Genomic DNA, 21,662 nt, shown 5'->3' with positions numbered 1-21,662 from the left:
CAAAAAATGAGTAATAGGTTTTTGGAAGGAACAACATAGTGAGATTTTGGCATAATCCAAACCTCATTTTTGACAAAATCTCCAAATATTCTCTCATCAAATCTTTTCTTTTAGGAGAGATGCCAAGAAGAGGATGCCTAATGTTTATTTCATTTACTTGTGCTTCAGAAGTCTTCCAGAATGGTGGCAGTGGTAGTGATGGGGAGGGAAGGAAGGCACCACTGGTCAGAGAGTGGCCTGAACATACAATGGAGGGCTGACTGTAGACAAGCTTGATACATTGTTTTTTTTTTTGGCCTTGCTGTGCAGCTTGCAGGATCTTGGTTCCCCAACCAGGGATTGAACCCGGGTTCTGACAGTAGAAGCACCGAGTCCTAACCTCTGGACCGCCAGGGAAGTCCCATTTGATACATTGTAATGAGACGGGGTGACTGGTATTGTAGGAAGAGTTCAAATTGGCTCTGGAGTTGAGAGCTGGGCAGGCCTGGTTTTGAATTCTGACCATGTCACTAGGTAGGTGACCTTGGGAATGCTACTTGACTTTGGCCAATTTCTCCTCTCATTCCTGTCACCAACTGTGTCAGACCTCCTCTCCCTTTCCGACTTCTGCTCCTCTATCTCCTTGCCTCATCCTAGGACAGTGACATCTCTTCCCTAGTACACAAATGAAGTAGGAACCACTAGATGAGAATTCTCTCAGGAGGCGAAAAAATCTTTATAAACCCACACACACACACACACACACACACACACACACACACACTCACACACACGGATGAAAACTTCAATTTTTGGCCCCAACACTTTCATTTTCAAAGTTAGCCAAGTCTGTGCCCAGCCTGGGCTTCCCCCTTATCTAGATTGACCATATAAATTATCTTCCACACTGTCACAGTGTGAAAGGGGTACTAATTTTTAATTTTAATTTTTTATTTTTTGGCCACCCTGCACGGCATGTGGGATCCTAGTTTCCCACCCAGGGATCGAAACTGCGTCCCCTGCATTGGAAGTGTGGAGTCTTAACCACTGGACCACCAGGGAAGTTCCCCGAAAGGGGTACTATTAACCATTACAGCAGGACAACAAGTATTAAGCAGGACTGTCCTGAGCATCCCCTGAGCATTTTTTTAAAAAATATTTATTTATTTATTTAATTTTACTTTTTTTTGGCTGCGTTGGGTCTCCATTGTTGTGCGCAGGTTTTCTATAGTTGCAGCGAGCAGGGGCTAGTCTTCGCTGCGATGCATGGGCTTCTCATTGTGGTGGCTTCTCCTGTTGCTGAGCACGGGCTCTAGGCACGTGGGCTTCAGTAGCTGTGGCACATGGGCTCAGTAGTTGTGGCTCATGGGCCCTAGAGAGCAGGCTCAGTAGTTGTGGTGCACAGGTTTATTTGCTCCAAGGCATGTGGGATCTTCCCAGGCCAGGGCTTGAACCTGTGTCCCCTGCATTGGCAGGCAGGTTCTTAACCACCAGGGAGGTCTCTGAACATTCTTAACCTCTTGTTAACAATGAGGGAGGTACACTTCCTCCTGTTTGCTGGCTCATTCCCGGAAGCATTTTAACATGCTAATACTTTCCTTTCTTAAAACCAACAAATGAGCCAAAAGCTAAAAAACTTTTTTCTACCACGTTCCCTTCCAGCTACCGCCTCTTCTGCTCCCCTTCATAAGCTCTGACCATAAGTAAACCACTTCCTCACTCCCATTTACCCCTCCATCGACTGCAAAACGACCTCCACCTTTACTACTTTTCGGGTGAAAGTGCTTTTACCAAGGTCACCAGTTGGGTGATCTAGTGAATACTTTCAGTCCTTATTTTACTTGACTCTCAGCAGCACTTGATATCTTGTATATTTGCCTTTTTTTTTTTTTTTGGAAACCCTCCTCTTCCTTTAGCTTTGGGACACCACTCCAGTTATTTTCTTCTCTCTCCCTTGTGTTTACCCACTCTCTTCAGAGATCTCCTTTTCTCTTGTTCCTTAGGTGATGTTCAGCCTGTAGATTCTGTCCTAGGACCGCATCCTTTCTCACTCTACAGTGGCCCCACAATTGCCTTCTGGAAGGGCTGGAGACCTCAAACTGGCATCTCTAGCCCAGAGCTCTCTTTGGAGCTCGGATCCATTTATCCCATTTTGTACTGAACATCTCTGCTTGGCTGTCCCACAGGAACATCAAACTTGACAACTCCTCATCCTCTCCATTTCAGAGAAGGGCAGCCACTGTCCACCAAGTTACCTATGCTAAAAATTTGAGAATTATCCTTCAACACTTTCCCTCACTTCCACTTCCAATCATGTACGAATCTCCATCCACTCTGCCTCCTTCATAGCTCTCAAATCCCTACTTCTCTCCATTCCCTCTGCCATTGTTTCAGTTCCTGTCAAATCATCTGCCTGTTGATTACTGTTCCCAGAAGCAGCTTCTTGCTTTCGGTCTTGTTCCTCTCCATTGTCTCTCTCCAAATTGTAGTTGCATGATCTTTTATTTTTTTATTTTTTATTTATTGATTTATTTTTAGAATTTTGGCTGTGCTGGGTCTTCATTGCGGCGCACAGGCTCTTCGTTGTGGTGTGGGGGGCTTAGTTGCTCTGTGGCATGTGGGATCTTAGTTTCCTGACCAGGGATCGAACCTGTGTCCCCTGCATTGGAAGGCGGATTCTTAACCACTGGACCACCAGGGAAGTCCCACGTGATCTTTTAAATATACAAATCTGATCAGATCACTTTCTGCTGGAAAGTTTTCAATGTATCCCCATTGCCCTCCAGATAAAGTCCAAACTCCTTAACCCTTATCAAGGGCCTTTAGGGTCTAGCCCCTGATGAGATTTTCAGCCTCATCTCTGGTCATTCATTCTCCTTTTCCCCCTTTTCTCTCCACCCACAAGGGCTCGATGGGTATTAGAATGAATGAGTCTCTTTGTGCCTCAATTTCCTCATCTATAAAACGGGGACCTCTGCTTATCTTGCTATTATGAGGATCAGACATAATATCTGTGACATGCCTGTGGTGGTGCTGGGAACATAGTAGGCACTTGATAAATGGTAATTTTTAAATTAATGGTAATTTTTATTTGTTAAAATTGACCAATATTCTAAGGAATGATGTCTAAACTATAATGATGTAAAATAATGACTCTCAAACATTCTATTTCTAAGTTTGGTGTTGTCATTTACTTAATGCTAAGGAAACTTGGTAAATGAGGAAGCAGATTTTTGCCAACATTTTATTATGAAAAGTTTCAAACATGCAGAAAAATTGAAAGGATTTTACGGTGAACACCTATATTCCCTGCTTAGGTTCTTCAGCTAACATTTTACTATATATTAATACATGATTTATATCATATATCTATTCATTTCTCTTTTCATCCCTTTATCCACCTATCCATTAATATCTTATTTTTTGTATGCACTTTACAGTTTCAGACATCAGGACACATCCTCCTACATACTTCAGCATTAATGAGAGTTCAATATTCATTTATAATTCCTTTTAAGAATACATTGAAATAAAATTTGCATACAATGAAACACACAAGACTTAAGCATATACCATTCAAAGAACTTGGCAAATGCCTAAGCCTCTATAACCCAAACCCATATCAAGATGCAGAACATTAATATCACTCCAGAAATTTCCCTCATGCCTCTCCAGTCAATTCCTTCTCCCACTCACTCCCCCAAGGGCAAACACTGTTATGATTTTTTCCCACCAAACATTAGTTTTGCCTGTTCTAGAACTTCGTATAAGTGGAATCAAAGAGTAAGTACTGGGACTTCCCTGGTGACGCAGTGGTTAAGAATCCGCCTGCCAATGAAGGGGACACGGGTTTGATCCCTGGTCTGGGAAGATCCCACATGCCACGGAGCAACTAAGCCCGTGCACCACAACTACTGAGCCTGAGCTCTAGAGCCTGTGAGCCACAACTACTGAGCCCACGTGTCACAACTACTGAAGCCCGCGCACCTAGAGCCCATGCTCCACAACAAGAGAAGCCACTTCAATGAGAAGCCCGTGCACCGCATCGAAGACTAGTCCCCGCTCAATGCAACTAGAGAAAGCCCATGCGCAGCAACGAAGACCCAGCGTAGCCAAAAATAAATAAATAAATAAATAAAAATCTTCAGAAAAGTTGAAAAAAAAGAGTAAGTACTACTTTATGTCTGGCTAATTTTGTTCAACATAATATATTTGAGATTCATGCATGTGGTTGTATGTATCAGTAGTTTGTTCCTTTTTATTCCTGAGTAGTAAACCATCGTATGAGTATTCTATGGAGTGTTTATCTATTTTTCTGTTGATGGACCCCTGGGCTGTTTCCAATTTGGGGTATTATGAATAAAGCTTCTCCAAATAGTCTCATACAAGTAATTTTGTGGATATATAACTTCATTTCTCTTGGATAAATACCTAGGAGTGAAATTGCTAAGGTGGTTAGCTTTATATGAAACTTAGCTTTACAAGAAACTGCTAGACCTTTTCCCAGTGGTCATGGGAACAGTTTTCAATATGTTAACTAAGTATAACCACAAACAAATAAATTTACTGAGCGTTTTCTATGGGCACTGCACATAGAGCTTTACTTAAATACAGCATTTCACTTGATTCTTATACTAAGTCTATGGGGCAGATAGTATTAATTAACTAATTAATTAATTTATGGCTGTGTTGGGTCTTTGTTGCTGCGCGCGGGTTTTCTCTAGTTGTGGTGAGTGGGAGCTACTCTTCGTTGCATTGCGCGGGCTTCTCATTGCGGTGGCTTCTCTTGTTGCGGAGCACAGGCTCTAGGCGCACAGGCTTCAGTAGTTGTGGCACGTTGGCTCAGTAGTTGTGGCTTGCAGGCTCTAGAGCGCAGGCTCAGTAGTTGTGGTGCACGGGCTTAGTTGCTCCGTGGCATGTGGGATCTTCCCGGACCAGGGCTCGAACCCGTGTCCCCTGCATTGGCAGGCAGATTCTTAACCACTGTGCCACCAGGGGAGACCTATGGGGCAGATATTATTTTCATTTTACATGTAAGATAATTGAGGCACAGAGAATTAAATAACTGCCCAAGGTCACACAGCTAGTAAGTGGCCAAGCTTGGATTTGGATCTAAGCAGGTTGGACTCCAGTTCCTATGCCTCATGCTTCCTAATATTTACTAGCAAAAAAAAAAAAAAAAAAAAAAGAAGAAAAAGAAGTATAAGAAGAGGCTATTTCTTTTCTCAGGAAATGAAATAATTTCCTAAGAATGAAAATTGGTCATGGTAACCAAAAGATACCACATTCATCAATAAGCACTATGTAAATGTAAATTCTCACCCAGTATTTAGATGTAGTGCATATGGTAAACAGGGAGATAGACAAATGCCTCAATCAAGGTCTCTTTATCCTCCTGGGAGACTCTTCAAGTTTATCTTTAAAGACACCCTATCTCTTCAACCCTGTGTAAATCCATCTAACTTCTCTTTGGAATATGAAGGGTTAAACTTCAGAGTCTCTTTCTTGGGCTGTTTAATAAGATTACGATGCCTCTCCTCTATAATTAAGAAAGGAGTCTGAGGCTTTACTGGAGAAGTGTACATATAAGCTGCCAAGAGGTGGGGAGGTAGAAGACATTCCTGCCCATGGTTTTACTAAGCCATTAGAGCTCAGTCTCAGATCCAGACTTGCCCTGGACTATCTGTAGGAACCTTGAGGCAAGGAGGAGGATCCAAGGGAACACACCTCTTCCTTGGGCTGAGAACCCACCTCTCATCTAGGACTCTGACAGTCTCTCTCATCTTTGAAAAGGTCTCTAAACCAGAAGAAGTTAGAAAAAAAAAAAAAAAGGAGCTATAGGTTGGAATTGTTGGTTAGGGAAGGCTAGGAGTCTGAGTCTTCTGAAAACACGTAATAAGTTTATATTTTCATTCTGGCTCCTAGGCCAGGGGCCTTATGAGATGGTTGAGTATGTGGTGGTTGATGTCTCAAGGCCTTCCCTCCTTATTTGTTTTTATTTATTTATTTTTGGCTGTGTTGGGTCTTCGTTGCTGTGCTCAGGCTTTCTGTAGTTGCGGCGAGTGGGGGCTACTCTTCATTGTGGTGTGCGGGCTTCTCATTGCGGTGGCTTCTCTTGTTGCAGAGCATGGGCTCTAGGTGCGTGGGCTTCAGTAGTTGTGGCATGCAGGCTCAGTAGTTGTGGCTCACAGGCTGTAGAGCGCAGGCTCGGTAGTTGTGGTGCACGGGCTTAGCTGCTCCGCGGCATGTGGGATCTTGCCAGACCAGGGCTTGAACCCGTGTTCCCTGCATTGGCAGGTGGATTCTTAACCACTGTGCCACCAGGAAAGTCCCTCCTTATTTGTTTTTTAACTATTAAAAAAAAAAATTCAAGTATAGTTAATTTACAATGTTCAAGTGTACAGCAAAGTGATTCAGTTATACCTTGTTATTTTTTATGGTTCTGGGAAATACCAAATTCTCTCCTCTGGTCACATGTTAGCTACTCCCAACAGATATATTTGTCAGGATCAAGTCCATACACCTTCAGATGGCGAATGAGGACCCTCAATATCTGGGCCCAACCTCTCTCCAGCCTCCTGAACTGCCACTCCTCCCTATGCACTAGATTTGAGGAATTGCTTGCAGGTTCCTGTGGATACCACATTCCACCCATCCGTTTCTCTTCTCTCCTCTCTATTCAGCCTTTTAGGACTGGTTCAAAAGTCACAAATATGGTAACTACTGGCTTACATACACACCCCACCTCCTAATCCTCTTTAGACTGATTCTTCCCCCCAGGCAGAAATGTCTTATTCTACTTTTTTTTTTTTTTAAATATTTATTTAATTTAAGAAGTCCTTCTTATTCTACTTTGTATTTCTAGCCTAGCATATAACAAAAATTTCATAAAGCTTTTCTAGTAAGAAAGACATATGGACCAAAAGTTTTGAGTAACTAAATACTTTATTTGAACCACCCCAAGCGCTAAATTATTTATTTTCCTTGCTTCACAGAATGCTATTTTCATCTTGTGGTAAAAAAACACATTTTTCCCTAGGATGCTAAGACAACAATTTTTACAAATATTGATACAAGCCAGTTGTCCTTTCTGTCTTCTGAGCCCCCAGTGAGTTTCCTACTGACCACGGTCTCAGTATCCATTAGAAATATTTTTAGGAAATGTGTAGGGGAAGGGACAGATGAGGTGCTTTCAAAACTTAGTATGCCACGAATTTTAATGACAATCAGAATTTTTCTCTGGAAAAGTTTAGAGAAAAAGTAATGTCTCTGAAAACTTCACTTTTCTTCTTTTTAAACTCCAGAACTCCTCTTCTTTTTCTCTCATTTGCCCAGATACGAACTGAACGGTAACGTAGGCCTTACCCAGATGCCTCCAGCTCTCATCAGACTCCCGCTGACTGGCATCCTGGGGACTCTTAGGGACAAACGTCCTTTTTCTTTAGTGTTTTCTCTACTTAGCAAGTCCAGCCCTTGGCCTCTCCCCTCCCCACCCAGGGAGGAGAACCGGGTGACTCTCCTGCTAACTGGAAGGAATTGGGTGTTGCCGGGCACACAGCCAGGAACTTGAACTCTGCTGAGGAATGGCGCCTGGGCAGCGGCCGACTCCCCAGAGCCATGCTGGCAGCCAGCTCACAGGGCGTCTGGCTACCTGGCAGGGGGGAATCTTCTCCTCCTGACAAAGGGGCAGTTTGTTCAGTCCTTCTCGCCCCGATTCCTCTCATGCTGCTGTTCACTGCATCCCTGAGCCTTATGGTAACCCTACCTCTCACCAAAGTTTGCAATTTGTGGTAGACTTCAAAACCTCAGGCTTTACCTCTCCAGAGCTGCACTGCCCTGCAATCTGAAAACCAACAAAGAGGCTCAAGTTTCCTTAACTCCTTTTCTTTCAGGCTCCTGGAGCTGAACTCTTTGGACCTACATACCAGAAAAGCTCTTTTATCCTATCACCATTTGAAATGTTTCCCCAGCATTTCCGACCTAGAAGCTGACAAAGGAGCTAAACATTCTGTGTTCAGAAACACTCTTCACAGGACACTCACGCTGGGACACCGCTGATCTTCATTTGGGGGAGCCCCTGTTTTCTCAGTTCTAATGGGGACTGATTTTTGCTGTTGTTTACCTTTTTTTGCTCCGTCATGATGACATCTTTCTCCTGCTGCTTTTCTCTCCTCCTTTGCTTTTCTTTTTCTTCCGTAATCTGCCTCTCTCTTGGTGGAATTTTCTCTTTGCTTCCCTCTTTATGCTGTTTTATTTTTTCTAGGTAGCTTGCCCCTTCCTCCCCCTCCTGGAAACTTCTTTGTTCCAGGGTTTCACTAGGAGATTTTATGAATCACTAAAGAGCTTCTAGATTGCTAATCCAGGGATAAGGGCAATTTGTTTCTTCTGTTCTAGATTAGATTCCTGGTCAAGCCTACTTCTTAACTGTGTGCGTAATCTTCATCCCCCTCCTACTGCTGTTTCCACGCTGCTTCATTAATCTGTAACAATCACCCATCGTCCTTCCAGACAAGGAGGCACCTTTTCTCATTTAAAGTCCTCAAATCTTTAGATTTCTCAGACAGATGGCTGCCCCCAAAATGGCAGATAAAATCTGAGGTACAAAAAAGTTATTAGGAAAAACTTTTCCTTGAGAGTCCTCTGTCTGATTGTTCACATTAGCTATTATTTTGTGGAAAGAGAACTAGATTTAAGAGTCAAAAAAGGGGATTTAAGACTCTGCATTTCCATTGCAGGGGACATGGGTTGGATCCCTGGTTGGGGAACTAAGATCCCACATGCCATGCAGCCAAAAAAAAAAAAAAAAGAGCTGGGATGACGTCCTGATTCCTCTTTAAATCCTTTAAACGTAAAGGGTCATTAAACACTGAGATTTGTTTTGGTCAGTCTATTTTAGGTGGGTCTCGGGGAAAGGTAGCAGCTAGAAAAGGTACAGCAATCCTTGTGGTAACATTTGGCTAAAATTGAGGGTATAAACTGTAGGACTTTTTGAACACAGAGGGTCCTAAGGAATTCTGATTACTTTGGATTTGGGAACCCAGTTTTCGCTGCTGTGGCCCCAGGGAGGTGCTTTGATAAGTGGAATCACTGCAGGTAGGTTCAGCATTCACTTCTCAGGCGAGCCTGAAACCTGTTTTTAAAAAAACGTGTGTGTGTGGGCCAGAACCAAAGCAGCCTGGGACATTTCAGACGGGCACCACCTCCTCTGGCTGTTTTCAAGGCCATCCAGAGGCCAGGGTCCAGATAAACTGAAAAGTTAAGACAGGACTGCATGGGACTTTCTGCAGACGCGCTTGTAGCACAGAGGGTGGGAGGGAGGAAAGGAAGGAGGGAAGGAGGGCGTTGGGAGCTGAGGCCCCACCTTTCATTCCAGCACCGGCAGAGCAGGAATGACTCACAGGCACGGGTGCTCAGGTTCCCATAGGTGAGGGACTGACTCCCCTCTCCGGAAAAACGCAGTGTGCTTTCCTCCTGGAGTGGCCTTGGCAGGGTGCTGGAGCGCTCGGTCTGCCCGGTCTGGTCTCTGGGGCCAGGGCTGGGTTTCCCTCATGTATGGCAAGAGCCCTATGCGTGCTGTGCTTTTTCTCCTCGGCATACAGCTCACAGGTAAGAGCTCTCGGGCTTCTCTGAGCCTACCTCCTTCACTGCCTACCCTATAAAGTTAGCTAATTGTCGAAGAAGTTGCAAGAGTCTTTTTTTGGAGCCTGAGCCACAGTTGCATTTCGTTTTAGTTTTGACTTTAGTGAAACTGAAGTGGTGGGTTGTTTTGGGGGAGTTGCTTTTGGAAAAACAGGTTTAGGTGTGTTCTCAGGTGCCAGTGATTCAGGCACAGAGAGGGTTTTCTAATCTCAGGTTACACACCATTTTTTGTGGCTACTCTCAAACTCCCACTGCTGGCAGAACCTGGCACTTCGATTTCTGTGTGTGGGTCTTGTCTGGGGCTCTCGGCAGCACTGGGAAAGCTGAGATTGTTAAGGAGAGAGACCCACTGTGGCTTTGTAACTGCCCCAACATGCACATTCTAAATGTAAATATCATGCTAAAAAAATGCCATGTGGTATAAAGGTTCCAGCGGCGCAGGCAAGCTAAACTGTCTGGGACTGATTAACTCAGTTTCTGCAGAAGACTAGGAACAGTGTGAAATTCACATAACAAGGACACTTTCTGGAAAACTTACCTGCCAGGGGACCATCAGACACATAACATGCAATGCTTAATCTGAATACATGTCTAATTCATGTTCTGATTAGTTCTGATGTTTTGTTTCTGCTTTCAATTTTATTTGCCGATGTTTGTAGTTTGTTACAGCAGTTTTGAAGTGGGTACCATGAGGCTAGGGTATCATGCTTTGGAGAAAGTGAGAGCACTGTGTGGTATTTTTAGTTGTTTAAGGAATGGGAGGGTCAAGGTTGCATGTAGTAGGAGTATGTAGACTCTGAGTGAAGTGAGTTTGAGTGAGAGCTGGGGCATCTCAGTTCTGTTTGATGCCCTACTCAGACCTTTATTTTGGTAGTGTCAGCAGAAATTCTCTTAATACACATCTCCTGTTAACCCTTCCTTTCCCTTTTTTTTCATTGCAGCTCTTTGGCCAATAGCAGCTGTGGAAATTTACACTCCCCGTGTGCTGGAGGCTGTCAATGGGACCGATGTTCGGTTAAAATGCACTTTCTCCAGCTTTGCCCCTGTGGGTGACACTCTAACAGTGACCTGGAATTTCCGTCCTCGAGATGGGGGGTCTGAGCAGTTTGTAAGTAAGGGTCCCTTGGTTAGGAAAATAAGCCAGTCCATTTCTCCTTGCCCTTCCTGTATTTTTCTTAGCAACAAGCACAGGGTAAAGCTGGGAAACAAATCAACAGACAGAACTGAGAGGCTGGCGAAGGGGAAAGCAAGAGGTTCTTGCAGGAGAGCTGCAGATGGGACAGTCAGGCTTGCTTGCATTTCTCTTCTGGTCCTGCCATCTCAGCCTCCCTGCCCAGGTACCAAATAAGACCTTTGGCCATTTCTCCTCTCTAGGTTTTCTACTACCATGTGGATCCCTTCAGACCCATGAGTGGGCGTTTCAAGGACCGGGTGGTCTGGGATGGGAACCCTGAGCGGTATGATGTCTCCATCCTCCTCTGGAAGCTACAGTTTGATGACAATGGGACATACACCTGCCAGGTGAAGAACCCACCTGATGTTGATGGGCTGATAGGGGAGATCCAGCTCAGCGTTGTGCACACTGGTAGGTGATGCAGAGAAAAATCGTTTTGGAAAGCGTGAGAGCTTGTAGAAAAGAGAGGGGCAAACTTTTGTGATGGCTGAAAGAGTAGAGAGAAGGACCAACCCTTTGGATCTGGAAACTGCAGAGGGAGAGTGAAGAGTCCTGGGGTAAAAAAGAGAAAGGCTTTGTTTGGCTGTGGAAAGAAACAGAAAATAAAGGGACCTAAGGAATCTGTTACAAAAATGGCATTGAGATCGTGAAAGGGAGAGGAAGCAACCCTCTGATAAAGGCTAACACAATAGGTCCATTCATTCACTCACTTATTCACAAGGTACTATTGAGTACCTACTCTACATCAAGCACTGTCCAAAGTTCTTGACATGTACTATCTCATTTAATTCTCACAACCACTGTTGGAGGCAGATACCAATAAGGGTAGTTATTGTTTATTGAACACTTCCCATGTGCTAGGGGATTTACGTATCATATCTAATCTTTACATATCATATCAATTTATTGTGCTTTTAGTGTGCTCCCCCCCACCCATTTTACTAATGAGGAAATCGATGCTCATAGAGGTTAAGTCACTTGTCCAAAGTCATGGAGCTCATAAATGGAGTCACTCAGAACTCAAACCCAAGCATCTCTGTCTCCAAAATTGTGCTCCAAACTAAGGCACTGTATTGCCTGCAGTTCTATAAAGGACAACCTGGAAAACTGCCAGACAACAAAAAGCAAAGACCATAAAACTTACAAGTTGTAAATCTGGGTTTGAGTACTGCTACAGTTTACCAGCTGTAAATAACTTTTCTTTTTCTCCTGTAAAGTGAGAATAATATAGCAAAGATTATGGTGAGGATAAAATGAAGTAATAAAAATAAAACCCCCCAAACTCTTGAATTGTACTGAAAATTATAATAGTTACCATATATTGAAAGTTTATTATGTGCAGGCACAGCGTGGAACAATTTACATAAGCAATTTTAGTTTTTATAAGAACTCAAGAAGTGAATATTGTTATCTCTATTTTATACACTGAAGAAACAAAGACGTTAATTACCCCAAATCACACAGGACCTGGTACTTTAACCTAGCTGTCTCTGCTGTATGCTCTTAACCAACACACAACATTACTACCCAAAACGTAAAAGCCTATAAAGTGGTATCATTTCCTCCTTTCATTCCTATTATCATCCTTCAAGACCCTATCAATAGAGAGCTGTATGATCTTGGAGAAGTCATTTGAGTATTGAAAGAAGTAATGTAATATCTTTGGCTCTCAGTTTCTTATCCTGCAAAATGAACAGGTAGATAAGAACACATGGTTCTTCAACATATTGGGATCACTACTCTTTGAGAACCTAATGAATGCCATAACCCCTGTTTACCACAAACAATGTACACACACAATATGACATAGATTTTGTGGGCTTGTGCCCTGCTCCCCCCATCTTCCTTCATAGACTCCAGGCTGGGAACCCCTGGGCTAGATATTCTCTAATGTCTTTTCTGGCTCTGAGGGTTCGTTGAAATTTAAATCAGAAATCAAGGTAAAAATTAAGAGACCCAGGCTTCACAGACTCTAGCCTGGTTTAGGGACCCTTCCCTTTGGGTTCTCTCTTGCATCATATATCCACTAGACTATAGTTACTGATTTACTTGTCTATCTTTCTAGTGGGCGTGAGTTCCTTGAAGATAATGTCTTTTTTGGCTTTGTATTTCCATCAGAGTCCCTGGAACATAATAGGCCCTTAATAAGCCTGAATAAATGACTGACTGCATGACAGAGGGGAAAAGGATTCGGGGAGAAATAGTTTAGACACTGGATTCGATTAGGTCAGCAATAACCTTACCCCACTAGGTAGCTCAATTGGCCAAGTGGTTCTCAAACTTTTAGCATGCATCAGAATCATCTGGAGGACAAATTAAAACAGATTGCTGGGCCCCCCCCTGTAATTCAGTAGGTCTGGGGTGGGGCCTGATAGAACTTGCATATCAAAGTTTTCAAGTAATTCTGTAGCTGCTACTCCTAAAACCAAAGTTTGAGAACCACTAAAGTAGTCTGTATGTTTTTCCTACTTTTTTTTTTTTTTTGCCACACCACGCAGCATATGGGATCTTAGTTCCCCAACCAGGGATTGAACCTGCGCCCCCTGCATTGGAAACACGGTGTCTTAATCACTGGACCGCCAGGGAAATCCCTGTAAGGCTTTTCTACTGCTACTAGACTTTACAAAATTAATATCGTAGAAGAAAGGAAGATTACATTTCAAGATGAAAATACACCCCTTAAATGATTCCATTTAAGGATGAATATCTTGGGACTTCCCTGATGGTGCAGTGCTTAAGAATCCGCCTGCCAATGCAGGGGACACTGGTTTGAGCCCTGGTCCAGGAAGATCCCACATGTCGTGGAGCAACTAAGCCCGTGCACCACAACTACTGAGCCTGTGCTCTAGAGCCCGTGCGCCACAACTACTGAGCCTGCGCTCTAGAGCCCGTGTGCCACAACTACTGAGCCTGTGCTCTAGAGCCCGTGAGCCACAACTACTGAGCCTGCGTGCCACAACTACTGAAGCCCATGCGCCTAGAGCCCGTGCTCCACAACAAGAGAAGCCACCGCAATGAGAAGTCCGTGCACCGCAACAAAGAACAGGCCCCGCTCGCCGCAACTAGAGAAAGCCCGCACACAGCAACAAAGGCACAATGCAGCCAAAAATAAATAAATAAAATAAATAAATTTATTTTTTAAAAAAAGGATGAATATCTTTAGATTTCATTATAGTCTTCCTCTTTTCAGAACCCCAACTTGATCTTTTCTCCTTACAGTACGCTTCTCTGAGATCCACTTCCTGGCTCTGGCCATTGGCTCCGCCTGTGCACTGATGGTCATAATAGTAATTGTGGTGGTCCTCTTCCAGCATTTCCGGAAAAAGCGACGGGCTGAAAGAGCTCATAAAGTGGTGGAGATAAAATCGTAAGGCTGGGCAGTTCTGGGAAAGTCTTCTTTTAACACTGTTTTATGGCAACACTTGGTATTTTATAGTGGGGCTAAATAATTGTTGAACAGATGTCCTTCCTCTTGAGTTTATCTTACATAAAAGAATTCAAATTCACAGGATGGATAAATTAGGGTGTGAATTAGTAACTTTAGCTTTTTTTAAATTGAAGTGTAGTTGATTTACAATGTTGTGTTAGTTTAAGGTGTACAGTAAAGTGATTTATATATATATATATGTATTCTTTTTCAGATTCTTTTCCCTTATAGGTTAATACAAAATATTGAATATAGTTCTCTGTGCTATACAGTAGGTCCTTGTTTGTTCTCTATTTTATATATTATAGCGTGTATATGTTAACCCCAATCTCCTAATTTATCCCTCCCCACTCTTTCAAACAAACAGTAAGTTTGTTTTCTATGTCTGTGGGCCTAGTAACTTTAGTTTCTTAATTTTACAGAAGATTTTATTATAAGCTTTCTTTACTATGCAGGATTTGATATTATAAAAATTTACTTATGTAAAGCTTTTCTAGGATATTCCTCACTTTAAAAAAATAATTAATTAATTAATTTTTGGCTGCGTTGTGTCTTCGTTGCTGCACACGGGCTTTCTCTAGTTGCGGCGAGCGGGGGCTACTCTTTGTTGTGGTGCGAGGGCTTCTCATTGCGGTGGCTCCTCTTTGTTGCAGAGCACGGGCTCTAGGCGCACGGGCTTCAGTAGTTGTGGCAGGTGGGCTCAGTAGTTGTGGCTCTCGGGCTCTAGAGTGCAGCCTCAGTAGTTGTGGCACACTGGCTTAGTTGCTCTGCGGCATGTGAGATCTTCCCGGACCGGGGCTTGAACCCGTGTCCCCTGCACTGGCAGCTGGATTCTTAACCACTGTGCCACCAGGGAAGTCCTGGATATTCCTCACTTTTAATGTAAAGCATACATTTCTAAGAACCACTGGGCTGTCAGCAGGGGCTCTATGAATCAGTGCCTAGCAAAGTCAGCCATGCTGATATAAGGTGCTTAATATTTTTTTTATTGAGATAAAATTTACATATAATAGAATTCATTATTTAATGTTCACAAAGTTGCGTAACCATCACCACTAATTCCAGAATATTTTCATCACCTCCACAAAAGAAACTCCATACCCTTTAGCCATCACTCCCTATTTTCCTCTCTCACCTGCCCCTGACAACTACTGATCTGCTTTCTGTCTCTATGGATTTGCCTGTTTGGACATTTCATATAAAGAGGATCATACAATATGTGACTTTTTATGTCTGGCTTCTTATTTATTTATTTATTTATTTATTTATTCATTTATTCATTTATTCATTTATTTATTTAGCTGCCTTGGGTCTTCGTTGCTGTGTGCGGGCTTTCTCCAGTTGCGGCGAGCGGGGGCTACTCTTCGTCGCGGTGCCCGGGCTTCTCATTGCCGTGGCTCCTCTTTGTTGCAGAGCAGGGGTTCTAGGTGCACAGGCTTCAGTAGTTGTGGCTCACAGGCTCTAGAGCACAGGCTCAGTAGTTGTGGTGCACGGGCTCATTTGCTCCGTGGCATGTGGGATCTTCCCAGACCAGGGCTTGAACCCTTGTTCCCTGCATTGGCAGGCGGATTCTTAACCACTTTACCACCAGGGAAGCCCTGTCTGGCTTCTTTGACTTAGTATAATGCTTTCAAAGTTCATCCATGTTATAGTACTTCATTCTTCCTGTGGCTGCATAATATTCCATTGTATGCATATACCACATTTTGTTTATCCATTCAGTTGATGGACATTTAGGTTTTTCCCACTTTTTGGCTATTTCGATTAATGCTACTATGAACATTCATCTGCAAGTTTCATGGGCATATGTTTTCAATTCTCCCGTGTGTATAACTAGGAGTGGAATTACTGGGATATGTAGTAGCTCTGTGTTACCTTCTTGAGGAATTGCTAGACAGTTTTCCAAAACAGCTGCACCATTTTATATTCCCACCAGCAATGTATGAGGGTTCCAGTTTGTCTACATCCTCAACAGCACTTGTATTGTCTGTCCTTTTGATTATAGCCATCTAGTGGGTGTGAAGTGGTATCTCATTGAGGTTTTCATTTGCATTTTCCTAATGACACTGAGCATCTTTCCATGTGTTTATTGGCTATTTAAATATCTAATTTGGAGATGTATCTATTCAAATATTTTGCCCACTTTAAAATTAGGTTATTTGTCTTTTTATTGTTAAGTTTTAAGAGTTTTAAAAAATATATTTTGGAGTATACAAAAGCATCTTATTAGATATAGGATTTGCAATTATTTTCTCCCATTCTGTGGGTTGCCTTTACACTATCTTGATTAGTATCCTTTAACTTTTGAAGAAGTCCAATTTATCTTTTTTTCTTTTGTTGCTTGTTTTGTTGGTGTCATATCTAAGAAACCACTGTCTAATCCAAGGTCAAAAAGATTTATGCCTATGTTTTCTTCTAAGAGTTTTACAGTTTAGTTCTTACATTTAGGTCTTTGATTCATTTTGAATCAATTCTTGTATATGGTGTGAAGTAGGAGTTCAAATTTATTCTTTTGCAGTTGTAATTTTTCAGCTGTCCCAGCACCATTTGTTTCTTTTCCTCAAGAAATATTTACTATAGTAAATAGAATTGATTTTTAAGGAGACTAATGAACCCAACTCTGAGTTGGTTTGAATAGAATACAATCAATAAAGATGACTTCTAGGTGAGTCTTTTTTTGTTTTTGTTTGTTTTATTTTTTATTTTATGCTTTTCTTTTTTGAATAGGAAGTAGAATTAGAGGTAGAATACTAATGGTAAACTAAGGTGTCTGCTTTAAACCTGGAGTTCCCAAATGATATTCTCTTCTAGAAATATTCTGAAAAGTGTCTAAGTTCAGATACCCAGGGTCATGTGGAGGTATGAGTATTATTAGATAGTGCTAATAGGTTTAGCACTCTGTAAGCTTAGATCTACTCCCAGGTGCATACAATTCTTCCCCAAATTTGGGGGAATATATCTCACCTGAACCTTTGTAGGATTTGCCTCCCTTGCTTCTTGCCTTGTTCCCCTGACATTGGTTTCTGCTTCTATGTTACAGAAAAGAAGAAGAAAAGCTCAACCAAGAAAAAAAGGTTTCTGTTTATTTAGAAGACACAGACTAACATTATTAGATGGTAAGGTTCACAAATGGGTTCATTTCTTTCCTTAGCTTTTTTTGGCTGCATTGGGTCTTCGTTGCTGTGCGTGGGCTTTCTCTAGTTGCGGTGAGCAGGGCCTACTCTTCCTCGCGGTGCGCGGGTTTCTCACTGCAGTGGCTTCTCTTATTGTGGAGCACGGGCTCTAGGGCAAGGGCTTCAGTAGTTGCAGCACATGGGCCCTAGAGCACATGGGCTTCATAAGTTGCAGCACGTGAGCTCAGTAGTTGTGGCTCTCAGGCTCTGGAGCGCAGGCTCAGTAGCTGTGGCTCACAGGCTTAGTTGCTCCTCGGCATGTGGGATTTTCCTGGACCAGGAATCAAACCCGTGTCCCCTGCATTGGCAGGCGGATTCTTAACCACTGTGCCACCAGGGGAGTCCCTCCTTAGCTTTCTTATATGGCTCATTTCTACTGTGGATCTCCCAGATTATATGATAGGTGTTTCCTGTATGAAATTACAGGAGTTGGGCAGAGAGATGAAAGGCTTCTCTTGTGTTATCGATGGCTTCCCCTTTGAGTGTGTTTTGTGCAAAGGACAGGAAGCTAGACCCTACTACCAGTAAAGCTGAGATAATTCTATGATTATTTGAGGCTTTGGGGTTATATTTACCACCACAAAGAATAAATTAACTTTCAACATGTAAATAAATTTTTTTAAATGAAAGAATATCTGCTTTTTTTCTTTTGTTTTATTGTAAACTAATCATGGCATTTAAGAGAGTGACTCAATAGATATGCTTGACATTTTGATAGGAGAACTTTTGTATTATTTGGAATTGATTTCTACTCCTCTCATTTAGTTATTGGGACTATGAATCCAATTTTAGTGGTGTGTAGTTTTGTTTTTCCAGTTTTTAGGTTTATTAGGCTTAAAAGGTAGGATGATTTATTTTTCATATGATCACAATTTCTTCTATTCTCTGAAGTAGGTCCACTATTATTATTTGCAAAAGGAGCCACATTTTTAAAAAAAATTAATTAATTAATTTTAATTTTTGGTTGTGTTGGGTCTTCGTTTCTGTGCGAGGGCTTTCTCTAGTTGTGGAGAGCGGGGGCCACTCTTCATCGCAGTGGGCGGGCCTCTCACTGTCGCGGCCTCTCTTGTTGTGGAGCACAGGCTCCAGACGCGCAGGCTCAGTGGTTGTGGCTCACGGGCCTAGTTACTCCGCGGCATGTGGGATCTTCCCAGACCAGGGCTCGAACCCGTATCCCCTGCATTGGCAAGCAGATTCTCAACCACTGCGCCACCAGGGAAGCCCCCAGGAGCCACATTTTTATAGCCTAAAGCTCCAGTGAAAGTTCTCAAGGATTTATAAAATAGAATATGGAGAAAAATGGTTCTATTGTAAACCTAGAAAAAAAGTTTGGTGTCAGAGAGATTTTTACCAAGGGCTATTTTTAAAATCAAGCAGATTTTCTAATAAGCCAGAGTCATGGAAAATAAAGATGGAGGCTAAGATTGAAAAAAATTTAAGGATTCCAAAAAAGAGGGAATATATTTATACATATAACTGATTCACTTTGCTGTACAGCAGAAACTAACACAATATTGTAAAGCAATTATACCCCAATTAAAAAAAAAAAAGATATATAAGGAATTAACACAGTCAAGTGCAGTGTACGATCCCTGACTGGATGGATACTAATTTGAATAAACTAGTTGTAAAAAAGATTTGGGGGGACAATGGGAAAGTCTTAATGTGAAAATTTTCAATCTGGACAATAGGGAATTATTGTTAACTTTTATTAGGTATAATAAGGGTATTGTAGTTACATAGGAAGATGTCCTTATTTTAAAAATGCATATTGGAGTATTTAGGGTTAAAATGTCAGTAATTTGTTTTAAAAACTTTAGCCCCCACCAATATATGTATTTATAGCAAATAAGGAAAAAAAAAAAAAAAACCTTTAAAATTAAGTGATAGTGAATTCCATACACTGCCTTCTTTACTTTTCTGTATATTTGATTTTGTTTATAATAAAGGGGTTGGAGTGATGGTGGGGGTGGGAGAGAGAGAGAAGAATGAATGCATGTGAGTGAGCAGCTACGGATCATCTAAGTGTCCATGCAAGGCAGAGACTATGAATTAAGGACACTGACCCTCAGAAATATGTAATAAGGATCAGGAAATTTCTTTTAAAAGTTAAGTTAGAAGAGGACAAATATACTTAAGAATGTTTTCCTTCACGATGGAGAATAGATTATATATATACGTATGTATTCATAATGCCAGGTACTCCTATTGCACTCTTGCCATATACATTATCCATTTAAACTTTTATTTCGTATTTCAGGAAGCTGAAGATTTCCAAGAACAAGAACCCTGAGATAAGTTGGAGTTAATGGAAGCTTTTCTTTGGCTTTTCCAGTTGTGACCTGTCTTCCAACCAGCTCTGCAGTATATAACCACCTAGACAAGCAACGTTCCTCTGGTGCCAGCATAGGGCCCTTCTTGAGCAGATACCAGCAGACTCACACACAGCCCTGTTACTAAGGTTTTATTTAATTTCAGAGTACAAATATTGTATTTTTTTCAAATGCTCATTAGCTTTTATATACTAGGAAGCTACATTTTTGCCCTTAAACACTCCTTGTGGATTATGACTTGTATACATATATATTGGCATCAAATGGGATAAAAGTCAACTTGTGTGTCATAACATTTCCTTTAATATATTAGCTTCCTTAGAGCAGCATTCTTGCTACTAAAGTTAACATGTTTACTCTTTCCTTCTCACACTCTCGATTAAAAGGTGAGCTAGTTCTCCCAACTGTTTTTGATTAACAGAAAATCCTAAATTCAATCTGTTAAAGAACAGTTTGATTTTTATGGCTCTCCTTAAGTATGGGACACATTTTATCAAATTTCTTTCAATACCCTAGATGGCAGGTTTTTGTTTTTGTTTGTTTTTGGTCAGTTGATCCAAGGTTTACAGTAGTACAAGTCTAAACCACAGAGTAACTAGGGAAGGTTACAGAAATGCTAGTAGATTGACAAACACCACCTCAAGATGAATTGCTTGTCACTTTTTTTCTCTTCTGTGACAAGCAATCAACAGCTCAGAGCTTTCATGAGCAGTGAATGACTGTTTAGCTTACTATAGTTTTTCCCCCAATTCAATTATTTATAACAACAGAGCAAAATCTATGCTCATTTGTAGACTGGAATCATTAAGCTGTTAAATGGAAGGTTTCTGAAGGAGTATATTACAACTAAAAAATTTAGAGCTAGTGAAAAAAATCACCCTAAATGATAATAATTTTGTATAGTGTTATACAAAGCTCTGAGAACTGGAAGAGATTAAAATTTTTTTCTTTTATTTATTTTTTAATTCAGTTGCTTATTTGGGGGGAGGATTTGGTATGGGGGCAAAGAAATACCAAAACTAACAGAATGAAACCAACTTTGATTTTTTTTTTCTCTTATATTAGTAGATAAAACAAACTTTATAAGTGGGTCATGGAAAGAAGAGTGCTTTTGAAAAAGTGTCTAGTCTCCCAGTGTCTTTCCAAACTTAAGCTACTGCAGCACTTATTTAAAGAAGAGAAAACATCTAAATGTTTAGGAACCTCTCCCTCTAGCCCCTGCCCCCCATGTTTACAGCTTGATATTTTCAGTTTTCACCAACTAGGCTGAAGATGTTATTTCTTTTAAAACTGGAATTTCCAAATAGTTTATCTGTATTTAAAGATGATGAACTTTGATGTTTTTTCCAGTACTAAAAAAAAACCTGGTATAATTTACATATGAACCTTGATTCTGAAATGCATTCCATACCTGTCTCATTTTGCCTTTTATACTGTCTAAAAAAGTACAGTTTCAGTACCCAGTTTTGAAAGTAAAAATTAGATTTAAAGTCTATATTACCTTTCACATTTTCTATTTTTCTCCATAATTCAACCTTTGAAAATATAGTAACTGGGTATTTCTTCAAACAGATGGCCTGGGTGATGTTCCATAAGTGTAAAGAGGTAGTTAAAAATTCATGGAAGGTTTTTCCAGCAAAATTGTAGCTTTTGTGTCTTGGCTAAATATTCAAGTGTTCATATAGCCCGGCTGTTCAGTGTCTTTTACTTGAAGAGAACTTCTGTATTGTAACTTATTTTTTATTGTGCCTTAAACACTATGTAAATAACCTTCAGTAATAAAGCATTACAATTATATAATTTGCTTTTATGCAAATCTAAAATTTTTACATAGCAGGTCACAGAAAACTGATGGGAATACATTTTATCTTCATTGAAAAATTTTCTTAGAGGCAGCCTGGAAGTCAATAATGGATAGAATTAGTTTCTACTGGATA

General features: G+C 41.3%; 1 protein-coding gene across 3 annotated transcripts; it reads left to right on the top strand.

Moving 5' to 3' along the window:
* Positions 1–9,380: 9,380 nt before the first annotated feature.
* Positions 9,381–21,525, top strand: MPZL2 (myelin protein zero like 2). Of its 3 annotated transcripts, XM_082342818.1 has the most exons (6): positions 9,383–9,585; positions 10,560–10,726; positions 10,993–11,203; positions 14,012–14,159; positions 17,260–17,335; positions 19,653–21,525. In XM_082342818.1, the coding sequence occupies exons 1-5, from the start codon at positions 9,528–9,530 to the stop codon at positions 17,321–17,323; spliced, it is 648 nt and encodes a 215-aa protein (XP_082198944.1). In that variant the 5' UTR covers positions 9,383–9,527; the 3' UTR covers positions 17,324–17,335; positions 19,653–21,525. The 3 variants fall into 3 exon arrangements, with proteins under 3 accessions (XP_082198946.1, XP_082198945.1, XP_082198944.1); XM_082342819.1 differs by lacking the exon at positions 17,260–17,335 and having other exon boundaries at positions 9,382–9,585; XM_082342820.1 differs by lacking the exons at positions 14,012–14,159; positions 17,260–17,335; positions 19,653–21,525 and adding an exon at positions 13,291–13,958 and having other exon boundaries at positions 9,381–9,585.
* The last annotated feature ends 137 nt before the right edge of the window (positions 21,526–21,662 follow it).

This window comes from Balaenoptera borealis (genome assembly GCF_965194805.1).
Source record: "Balaenoptera borealis genome assembly, chromosome: 11".
In the NCBI taxonomy this organism is placed as follows: domain Eukaryota; kingdom Metazoa; phylum Chordata; class Mammalia; order Artiodactyla; family Balaenopteridae; genus Balaenoptera; species Balaenoptera borealis.
This window is presented reverse-complemented; position numbering and strand designations above follow the sequence as displayed.

Excerpts from the sequence above, each read along its gene's own strand:
- MPZL2 (XM_082342818.1), top strand. The coding sequence starts at position 9,528 with ATGTATGGCAAGAGCCCTATGCGTGCTGTGCTTTTTCTCCTCGGCATA. Across the intron at positions 9,586-10,559 it reads CCTCGGCATACAGCTCACAG|CTCTTTGGCCAATAGCAGCT; the intron begins GTAAGAGCTCTC and ends TTTTCATTGCAG. Across the intron at positions 14,160-17,259 it reads AAAGTGGTGGAGATAAAATC|AAAAGAAGAAGAAAAGCTCA; the intron begins GTAAGGCTGGGC and ends TCTATGTTACAG.